At 36.9% G+C, this 11,418-nt stretch overlaps 1 protein-coding gene across 1 annotated transcript; it reads left to right on the top strand.

Annotated features, from left to right (window-relative positions):
* Window positions 1-1,228: 1,228 nt before the first annotated feature.
* Window positions 1,229-10,658, top strand: LOC124712540. Its single transcript, XM_047242852.1, has 4 exons — window positions 1,229-1,385; window positions 7,024-7,262; window positions 7,643-7,897; window positions 8,506-10,658. The coding sequence occupies exons 2-4, from the start codon at window positions 7,026-7,028 to the stop codon at window positions 8,881-8,883; spliced, it is 870 nt and encodes a 289-aa protein (XP_047098808.1). The 5' UTR covers window positions 1,229-1,385; window positions 7,024-7,025; the 3' UTR covers window positions 8,884-10,658.
* The last annotated feature ends 760 nt before the right edge of the window (window positions 10,659-11,418 follow it).

Genomic DNA, 11,418 nt, shown 5'->3' with positions numbered 1-11,418 from the left:
TTGGTAAGTTAAATAGAGTTATCCTCAACACGACGCTTTTTAATGTGCCTGAACAACTAGTGTGTATAACGAATTTTGACTTGGGCCTATCGCGGTAAGACGTGGACTTAAAATGCTAAAACCATTTGAAAACTCCGCGAGCAGTAGAATGTTGTATGTTGGGAATTACTTGTAGGGAGACAAAAAAAAACAACAACAAATGGATCGGGGAAGCAACTGAAGTGGACTGCTTACTTATGATTGCAATGAAAATGAAAAGGATGAGTAAAACGTAACCAGGCGAAATGTTTGTGGGTAGACCACTGAAGCTCTTTGTTGCATCCCAAGAGAGAATAAATAAGTGAAGCGACAACCTAAAGGAAGGTGGGTACAGATCAAACAGAAATTATACGGAGAGCCGCATTGATTGTATCGGTTATGACCGTAACACATGGAAAAATGTTGAAGAGGCCTGAATTCGGGAACAGTTATCGAATGACTAATGATAATTGTAATTATGCCCTTGATACTTACTAATAGCTTATAAATTACGTCTAAAGTTTCATACATTTTCACGTTGATGCCAATACTTTTTGTTTGTTAACAATAAAACGAGCAGTTCCCAACAGCGTTAAAACTGATTTCAAAGGTACGAAGACGGCAGTTGCTATTCTGAAGTCGGTTAAGAACCATTTATATCAGTGACAGCATTCAGAGTGACCACGCTAATAGCTGAATCAAGTTACCACAGCACTACGACTTCTCCCTCCCCATACACACCTACAGTTCCTGCACTACATCATTCAGCGAAAGAAAATGTTGGCTAACATTAGGTGCTCATGCTTTTCTCTCGGTTGCAAAGAGAACTGAGTCAAGTGTTAAAACAGAAGCGACAGTGTAATGGAGGAATATTTCTTTGTCATTGGAAACACTATATAACAATAAAAAAGCAGTATTTTAAATTCTGTCATGCCCCGGGAGTGACGCGGCTAAGAAGCTCGATGTTGGCGAGACTGCGGCTAGCGCGAAATTCGAACAGAGGGCCAACACGCGGCTGCGCGCGCCGGTATCCATGACATCAGCAACAGTTGCGTGCCGTGACGAGGAGCGCTTACGTCACCCTCTATTTTGGCGCGCTGACTGCAGCCGGTGTGGTGTTTGTTATTGGCGCCGTCTTGCTCTACCCCACGCTGATTGCATCGCTCTGTCCCTGTCTACGTCCCCCCCCCCTGAGACCGGACCGGCCTTGGCGCCCCATCCCGCCACCACTGCCGCCGTCCCGAGGCCTGCACTTAACTGCGTGTGCGACGCTTCAGTCGGTCAACCGCAGGCGGACACTTCGGCAAGAAACACTGCGTCTTGTTAGCGTTGTATCCAACCAGGGAACTTTACTAACACAACACCAGGTGAGTCCAGTTTGTTTTACACAACGAAGTGCCCCGAGTGTGTAACAATACGTATTGTTTACTTTCTTAACGTTAACATGTGAGCACTGTGTATACGCTGATACTTCATGGTGCAGGCGCTTAACGCCATAGTTAGGGACCAATGAAGAAACTGTGATAAGAAACTTCACGTAAATTTTGAAATTATCTCGCATACAGTGTTCAACATCATGCAATAAATTAACTGCGGGCATAAATGTACTTAATACTGTGAAAAAATTTATTTTGTCTATTGCCATGTATTACTTAGTCGCACGGACAACTGTTTCGACTACGCCAAACAAAAGCACTTTTCTGTCTTTTGAGTTAGAATGTGAGTACGCCCATTGTTAACTTGTATAAAAATTTAAACGCGAAAGGCGTGGGTGGCAACGAAATAAGACATTGAACTTAAACCCGCGGTGTAGTAAACAAAACTGATTACTGGATGCGGTAGCACACTTGTTTCTGAAGCGTGTTTTTAAATATTTTGGAAGGGAGAATTTTACGCATTTGTGAGGATGTTGTTAGTTGCACTCGGTGTTATTATTAGAGTGGCCCAATCGCTTTTCTTGCGTACATTAGTGTGCAAAACAGTCGCGTTCTCCAAAGAATTAATTTATGTTCTTGGCTCGTTGTTTCCTCTAAGAGGAAAGACTGGTGTGTGATGTACATTGTTGCTCCATCGGTTGCCTGTCAATCGTAACACTAGAGACAAGGCGCAGGACGGCGTAGTCTTAGCAAAGTCCCTGTCTAACAGTATTTCGAATTGTTGACGAAACCAAGTGCAGTGCACAAATGTGAGACATGGTATCTATAGTTGGACTCAAAAACCTGTAAATCACTTGCCCGCCTTCACACAAGTAGTAAGCCCCGTGTCACGAATGACCTCGTCCATCTTCTTAACATAAACATAAACAGGTTGAACGGTACGTTTACACCGCTTATCGGAAAGCAAAAAAGTTTTACTTCTAGATATGATCTACGTAAGCTCCGATATAGCTGTGGCGGAGTTTAGCAGCCATATTCTACTCTTTTTTTCTGTAATCCGTTCGTGAGCGGTGCGTAGAATAACTATGTACTCGTTACTATTAGCTAATTTTTCTCCTATTCTATCGACATGGTCATAACGGAAAATTCATGTTGGAGGGAGCAGTTATTTATTTACTCTTTTTCGAACGTTCTTGGAATTTTAAGATTACCGGTATCTTTTCGTGTAGAATCTCGTATTGGGGTTCGTTTTACTTAACACCTCGTGTTCATAAACAATGCTGTGACGACTCGCACTTCATTCATTTCTCTGCATTCAGTTTTGTATTGCAGTAGCACAATACTTAAAACGCAGTGAATTCACATTCACGAAATCTCAAATCCCGAATTGCCCATCCAAATTTAAATTTCGGTGTCTTCCCTAAATTCCTATTTGAATACCGGTACTGATTATTAAGAGACCATGGCAGATTTTCTTTCGTACTCTTGTCCAGCTCTGTGTAACCTGTTGCGTATATGCATAGTATGTATCGAGAGAGTAGCTGAATATTTGTGATGTACGACGGTGACTGATTGTGAATAAATTCAGCTCGATTAGGTGCCCAGACTAACAAAACTGAAGAGTTGCTCGGACGAGATTTTTTTTTTTTATAGCACTCTTCTTCCTCTAAACAATATAATCAATTTGGATTCTTCCAACAGATCTGTATGATATTTACCTTCACCACAAATGTATTTGTGGTTATTGCACCGTAATGCTGATGTACGACCGTGGATATAGAAAAGGTAGTCATATTACAGTTCTCAATAACGAAGATGTATAAATGTTTCGATTTAATAATATCGTGTCATTTGGCTATCTGCACTTGTGAAACCATCGTCACTTTCAGAAATGAATTGCCATATACTATAGAGTTAGCTGGCCATCCTATCCTTAAGCTATCATATCAGTCTTCCAACTTTGATTTAAATCTGCGTGATGCGCGAATTTATTTATCTATTTACCCTGAACTGCCGTCCCTGCGGTCTCATTTTGCATCGTAACTTTAATTCAACGCTTGTGGTTGCCCTGTGTTGATATACAAATTGAGGGTCATAGTGTTTTTATTATGCGATTCGTGATGACAAACCGTAGCGAGACATTCATGCATTACGTCACGGCCGCCCTGTGTGTGTGTGTGTGTGTGTGTGTGTGTGTGTGTGTGTGTGTCCAGTGAAACAGGAATAGGCCATGGCCAAACACCAAATGACTGTCTGTCACGCAAACGAGTACCGCTGGGGCTCCCTCGGGAGTCCGCCGCTGCATTGCGTCACTGCGCATGTCCCTCGACTTTTGGCCGAAAACTGACGCGGAGGCTTTAATTCAGCCTACCCAGGGGCCACTCTGCGAACTACTACTTCACGAACTGAGAGTTCGTAAATTAGCCTATTACAGCGTGTCCTGCCATTAACATGAAGTCCATCGAAGATTCTTTGAAAAGCAAAAAGAGAGATCACACTGTAGGATCAATCCACTGACCTATAGTGGATGCTGCTTTACCAAATTGTATCCATGGGCGGCCGCCGATATTTTGCCAAGCGGGAGCAAGAGTCCAAAATTGCCATTAATTGATTCAACAAGATTACCAGTTTGTCATGAGCCCAAGAGCTACATTTCATAAGAAGTGCTCCAAAACTTATTGATCTCAAAAGGCTGATGTGCATTTGTGATAGGAAAACAATAACGGTACGCAATCAATAAATAAAAAGTATATTTTTTAGTGTTATTAATATGAATAGAGGTGTCGTCTTCATGATTCTTCAATTTGAAATTAGATTCTCATATGCTGTAACCCAGAGAATCCAATCAGGTACAAAATGAAGCTAGAAAATAATTACAAAAATATTTATTCATACCTTCTTAATGTGAGATAGAAAAACAAATCAGACCAACTGCTCAAATACTTTTGGATATCAACAAAAATAACTAGTAGCAGATACACATCAAAGTAGAGAAACAGAGAATAAACGTTAAGTCTTATCCAACTTTAAAGCCCTCCACAGCCCTTTGCTTGCTTACAGAACTTCATATGTGAGCACCTGACTAGATTTATTGCAATTTCTGCATGTCCAATTTTTTTGTTTAAGGACATTGCAGAAGGGTGATGGACACAGATACTGCTACCATGTTTAAGTTGTGTCAGGAATCTACATATCAGGGTGTTGTATCAGTCCCTTTTTGGAGCTCAATAGGAGTGTTAATATGAAGTGCCATAAAAGAGACTGAGGACACTATTTAGGCACTGTTCTGTAAAGATTCGCACACACCTTGAGTGTGGAACAGTGCCATAACTACCACACCAAGGAATCAACATGATTTCTCATGAACAGCTTTACAAGTAAAAAAAAAAAAGAGAAAAAAATGCAAGATTGGCTGCTAAAGAAATTGTATTTTACACTGGCCTTGGCAGTGTTCAATATACTGTTTCTACAGTCTCAGTCAGTCATTGCTAGATATTAGAGAGACTTCTGTAATGAATACAAATCATGGATAAAGATTTCAGGAGTGGGCAAGGCCTCCTGTTGCCCCACCCCCACCCCATCCACTTGTGGAGATATGTAGTTGTATTCTGGGCACTGCTGTGAAATCCAAAATCATCTAGAAAATCAAAGATTGCAACATTCACTAATGATTATCCCCTAAGTAATACGTAGTTGTGCAAATGTGAGAAATGCTATCTGCATCCACAAATCTTTGATCCAAATCTGTGGATGTTCTAAGTTCTGAGTTGTGGCAATTTGCCGTGAAATAATGGCTGTAGGTATTTTGGTGCCCAGTCACATCAAATTTTAACAAATTTCTTTCTGCGTCTAAGAATGGCATAAAATATTTGTGTTCCCTGTTTATGTTTAAGGCCTTTTGCTGAGAAGAAATTTCATATCCAGTTTTTAATAAGGGACTAATAGAGCTTGTAATTTAAATCATAGCCACATTTATAATATAGCCTGGAAATGATGAGAAATCTTAGCATATTAAATCATTCAGTCGCAATGACTAAAACAAGTTTTTTGAAATTTTCTGCACACCATTTCTTCAACATTACGAGGTTACATGAAGACATTGTACAAGTTATCACATGTTGAATATTGTTAAATGTTAATCACGTAGATGTATGTTAATCACAGTGTTAAATCATCTCAATATGCTACACTTCTTATTGTAACAGGCACTGCTTCATTGAATTCCATTCATTGATTTCAGTTAGCACTATTTGACGAAAATATTATAATGTTGACACTATTCTTTAGCACTTACCCACAAAGTAATCATTAATGAGGATATCCATAAAGTAACTGATTGTGCAGACATCTAGCTAACAAAGTTTTCTCATCGCAATAAATTTATAGTTGCTACAGTCAGAAGTGTTAACATGGTCTACTGAAATGTTTTAAGCCACGGTAGTGCATTGAAAGTCTCATTCTGGGGCGGATGTCATGTTGGTGTTTCTTGATAGGGTTCTAAGTGGACTCGGTATACCAAGTGAAGAAGTCTTTTACTTTATCACTTTTTAGCTACTGCTGCTCTCTGTGAAAAAGATACATAATAGGTGCAGCTTACTAAGATATGGTCTGCATAATAAGGAAGCCAGACAAAACCCAGAGGAAGGCTATGATAGTAAAATCTGAATAATTTTCTGGAACATGTAAGCTTTCAAAACTGTTGGTGAACTAAAGAGAAAGCAGGCTGACAGAATTGGTAAACACTATTATCGTATGTAAATTGTGCTGTAATGTTACTGACTGTAAATGTAGACTTGACTGATGCCCATGTAACAGCTTGACATGCAGTGCACTGGTCTGTAATGCAGGAGAATGAATCCAGGCAAGGATCAGCTGTGCACGATTCAGTAATTGCGCAAAACATTAATTATCATTGACAAGGTACATTAACTATTTTGAGTGTGTTTTGTACAAGTAAGTTAAGAGTTGTATCCAATTTTTCTCTCAGACATACAAAACACGTATGCAAACTATCAAAATATGAATAGCCAAAACAGATTATCCAGTTCACAATAGCACACATGGCTTACCTTCCTATATAGGCTCCAGCCTTAGGGCAACTGATTACAGAATTAGATTAAATAGGGTGGAGAAAAATTGTCACGAAATTTTAACCCTGGATAGCTGATGCCAGTAAGAACCAAAACTACTAATGTTGTGTAGGTTGACAGTGCGCCATTTTTAAACTATGGAAACTTGGCACCACATGCTCCACTTGGCCTTGGGATTTATCATTTGAAGAACAAAGACATATGGTTTTTGTGTATGGCCTAGCTGATGGTAAAGCGCATGAAGCTTGACGGTTGTATGAGGAATGATACCCAGCAAGAAGCCACCCATCCCCGTAAACGTTTACAGCAATTCACCGGCGACTTGGTGAAACAGGCTTGTTATTGGGATATCATGGTACATTGCATTGTGTTCTGTCACCTTCTAGATTCACAGTATTGCATTGATACCCCAAATTAGTAGTGTGTGCTTTGATTGGTTGTTTACATAGTATCAGTCTGTTACATTGCCATACAAAGTCTCAGATCATATTGTTTATCAGTTGTAGCTGCTGTTGTTTAAATTTTGTTATTTCTTACAGCTATGCCTAAAGTAAAATCTGAGAAAAGAAACAGCCCCTCAAAGAGCCCACTGGAAGGGGAAAAGAAATCAGGATGGGGCAGTGGTGGTCAATTATTTGGCTCAGAGACAAATGAAAACACGTTTCAAGGAGCAGGCTTTAAGGACAAAGACAAGGCACTGGAGACATTAAAGCTACTTGATGGTCGTGACATCTCGTATCAGTTCCAGATAATAAATTCCATGTATCATCGAGCAAAGGTAAATTAAAAATAAAATATACAAAACTTTCTTAACTTTTTATGTTCTTTTAGACTTACAAATTATTGAACTTGTCAAAACAGAAATTGTCAGTGTAACTTGTCTTATATGTTATTCCCCCTCAAAAAAGGTCTGCCATTCTAGTACATCACTACCTAAAACTGCTATCTTAGGCCTGTTATCCTCTCTTCTCATGCACGAGTTTGGATGTATTATCTTGCTGTGAAGTTATTTTACACATTCATTCACTGCTTTAAGCAAAGATACATTTTAAATTTTCATGTCAGTACACTTTAAAATTGTTCTCAAAGCCATTATTTAGACCATAACATAACTCAATGTGTAACTTCAGCTTACTGCATATATTTCTTCTTGCACAGGTTATTCTAAAACGTACAAAAGATGAGGAAAAAGTTCACAATCTTACAGAAGCAATTGAAGTTTTTGAGAATTGGATTAATGATTACAAAGCACACAATAGATCAAGAGAGAACTTCAGCTACCTTCCACTGGAAACTGTTGACGCCTATAAACCACTAGCACAACGTTATGGTGTTTTTGTGGAAGGTGAAAAGTCATTCCTTCACGTGTACAAAGAAGCAGAAGGCGATCACAAAAAACTAAGACAACTGAAGGTATTTTGCTTTTCATTATCATTGAAGTCATATAATACATAACATCAGATACTAAAAGCATAAGTAGCTGCTGATAGCTTGACTGTAAAGGACTTTAAAAAATATATAATAAATTAAATTAAGCCACTGTATTTGTTGTAAATACCTGACAGGTAAATAAAACCACATATCATTAGTAAACACTGAGAGAATTTTTTTGACAGTTGAAAATCAATAGATCCAAATTTGCTCAACTCGCACCTTGAATGCATTTATCTGCTTCAAAATATTGTGCTAACAGAATGGGGAATGGACTGTTAAATCACTTATATCAACAGGTATCTGAGTTTAGGTTCTGCACTGAAAACACTGTGATGCAGTATTTGTTCATTTAGTTTCTGTGTTGATGATTCAGATGTTAGAATTAAGACACCTTCCTTTCAAGCTACATGGCTGTTTTAGTTCATTTCTCCACACAGATATTCAGAACTATCTCATTAGTAGTCACTTTCATCATTTTTAGGGCAGTAAACACCATCAATGAAGGCAACCTTAGTGCTAAAGGCTGAAGGCTTTAATTTTTGTATTGATGATAACATGCAATTTACTAATGAATTTTTCTCTGGTAGGTTGACAAAGATGATGAAAATGGCATTACCTGGGACATACACCGCAACAAGAATCTGAAGGAAATTTCAACACGCATAAAGACTGAACATCTTCCTTTATTTGAGACTGATATAGAGTACAGAGGACTGCCAAGCAAAGAACATGTTGAAATGATTCAATGGGGTTATAGTCCTGAGGTCACCAAAATTAAAAAGCTGATACCACAAATAGCAGAGAAGCTGAATGGAGCAACAAAAGAAAACATGGTTATTGATAGTAATGGTGATAGTAACAGCAACAGCAGCAATGGCAGCAGTGTCAATGAAGACAGTTGTAAAAGTGCTGAGAAACCAAAAGAGGAAATAAGTACAAATGGTGAAGTTGCTGCAGAAGCATAACAACAAAATACAGATTCTGATTCAGTATGGAAGTCAGAGGAAATGTAAAGTCTACTTTTGCCTTATTTCATATCAATATGTTATATGGTATGAATTTAATTTTTGTATATTTTTAAGTTGTTCACTGACCCATCAACTGATATCAAATACCATGAATGTGAACTGTTGAAGAAAAATTTGTGCCAGTGGAAAGAATGTGTGTGTATTAGAATATATTAATATTTATTTAAGTAGCAGTTGTGTGTTTGTATCTTGCACATTTCTTCAAAATTTTGTACATACAACAAATGCAATTGTGTTAGCTATTTTTTGTATATACTGTTAGAAAATAGCATTGCCCATTTAGAATACCGAAGTTAGTGTAATATTTAGAAACATTCTCATGTTGTATTAGTTTCTCAATGTATATAACAGTAATTAAAAATGTATATGAACATATGAAAAGTCAACACTGTGGATATAATTTTAAAATTTTGTAGATTTTCTTTATATATTTTGAAATGTACTTATATCTAGCTCGGTTTTGAGAAAACATTATGGCATTGTTAAACCACATACATAGTCAATAAATAATTTAATAACTATATATGAAATATTGAGTCCTGATCACAAATATATACTTCGACGTAATTAGTACTTACTCTTTGTAAGTCTTGAAGTTAACTCATTATCCAGCAGAATACAGCCTTTTGAAAATTATTGCCAAACCTTTTAATGTGTTCATAAAATTCCAGCTTGTTTTGGCCATGGATAACCTTTTTTTTACTTGCCTTTTGGTATGAGATCTGGAGATGAATACACAGAACATAATACAAATATGCCAAACCTGGTGAAAGTGAACTGTGAGCTTTTCATGAGCTTTGTCAACTAGCTTTGTCAACTAGCTGTGTTATATCTTCTGTTAGTCTTTATTCCCCACTTCCTAAAACATATCATTCAAAAACTTAATCTATTTCACTCAGACAAAAATGAATGCTAATTGAAAGCATTGAGGTTGCTCTGAGGTACGTACTGAGAGGTTATTTTAATGTGAGGCTTTATTAGTTTAAAGTACCTTATTACAGAGCAAATCTTTGTTTGACATATATATTCTCTAGGCTTACATAGATAACAGAGAAAAGTAACTACTTATAATTTATCACAGTGATCCAGAAAACTACTGGGCCATTAGTCCCATGAATACACAAATATGAAACAAAATAGGAAAATTTTTTCACTGGATGTACGCTGTTGTTAAATAGATCAAATGTATTTAAAATGTTTATTCATGGTGATACTATCACAGAAGTTGGTGTAGGGGTGGAGTGTGTGAGAAGTTAACAGAAAAAGTAGCTTTTATAAATTTCCTGTATAGTGAAGAGACACTATATGTTACCAGTAATATTATATAGCTAGTCTTAATTTGCCACTGCTACGTCAAGTAAACAGAAAGACATTTACAAATGGAAAATTTTTATCTACACATTCCAAGAATGACGCCTACTTTAATATAGTGCTCATATTAATTTTTTGTCCCAGAGTTTATAAATTTAAAAAAATGTTTAGGGCTAATGGCTACTAAATTTTCTTTAATTCTGCTCTGGAATACATGAGGATCTCATATTTGTTTTGATTTTTGTGGGCAGCTTACTAGTTAACATATCTTGGCGTCAATATAGGAACTCGTGCTGTACATTTTAGACAAGGACACACAGCCTATATGAAAATTATTTTTGTGTGCTATGTGTATCACAGTTAGTTATAAGCACTATTAAATGTATGTTGATGGAAACGAATTACAGAGCTGTCATTGAGGCCTCTAAACTTTGGTTAATCATTACAAAATATTTGTACCAGCTGCTTTTGCAGAAACATTGCTTTTATCTCTTGCAGTTGTTCTATAAAGAAACAAAATAGCAATATACATAAATCACTCACATTTTTGTCTCCAGGGCACAACAAAGATAAAGATATATGTTTAGCATTCAAAACTACTTAAAAGTAAGTTAGCCTTTACCAATTTTGAAATGATGGGACTTTAAAGTTTCTTTTAATACATTTGTACAATTAATATACATTTTTAGGAGTTGTCAGACAGTATTACTTATTTTGAATTTCATAGCATTGGTCTTTGGAAAATTTTGAGGGTGTTTTTCATCCTAGCACCTGGTATACTGTATGTTTGATTACACTAGTCATCAGCAAACATAATTATTTGAAATAGTTTTAACATTTGTAATATGATACTATAAAATTCCAAGTGGAATGTAGAGAAATGGATTAAGTAAAGATAACCATCACCACTGGAGTGCTGTATGGCATGTAGATATATAAACCAGATTGTGAACATAAGCAAGAACTTGAACACAGTATCATTTTTCACTCAAGGCCTTTGTTATATTCTGAGTGTTTATCTTCACTCAGTCTGTTGTCACATGATGTCTTCTGTAGGTAACTTATAAACACTTTGAACAAAATATGCAAAGTATTAAACTTAAAGGCCTGTCATTCTTAATTTCATCATTTTTAACTTCATTTATTAATGTTGATGGGCTT

The sequence above is a fragment of the Schistocerca piceifrons genome, chromosome 1 (assembly GCF_021461385.2).
Source record: "Schistocerca piceifrons isolate TAMUIC-IGC-003096 chromosome 1, iqSchPice1.1, whole genome shotgun sequence".
Classification (NCBI taxonomy): Eukaryota; Metazoa; Arthropoda; class Insecta; order Orthoptera; family Acrididae; genus Schistocerca; species Schistocerca piceifrons.
This window is presented reverse-complemented; position numbering and strand designations above follow the sequence as displayed.

Bases quoted from the DNA above. Each gene is read 5' to 3' on its own strand.
- LOC124712540 (XM_047242852.1), top strand. From the start codon at position 7,026: ATGCCTAAAGTAAAATCTGAGAAAAGAAACAGCCCCTCAAAGAGCCCA. The intron at 7,263-7,642 runs GTAAATTAAAAA...CTTCTTGCACAG, and splicing joins CCATGTATCATCGAGCAAAG to GTTATTCTAAAACGTACAAA. The intron at 7,898-8,505 runs GTATTTTGCTTT...TTTCTCTGGTAG, and splicing joins AAAAACTAAGACAACTGAAG to GTTGACAAAGATGATGAAAA.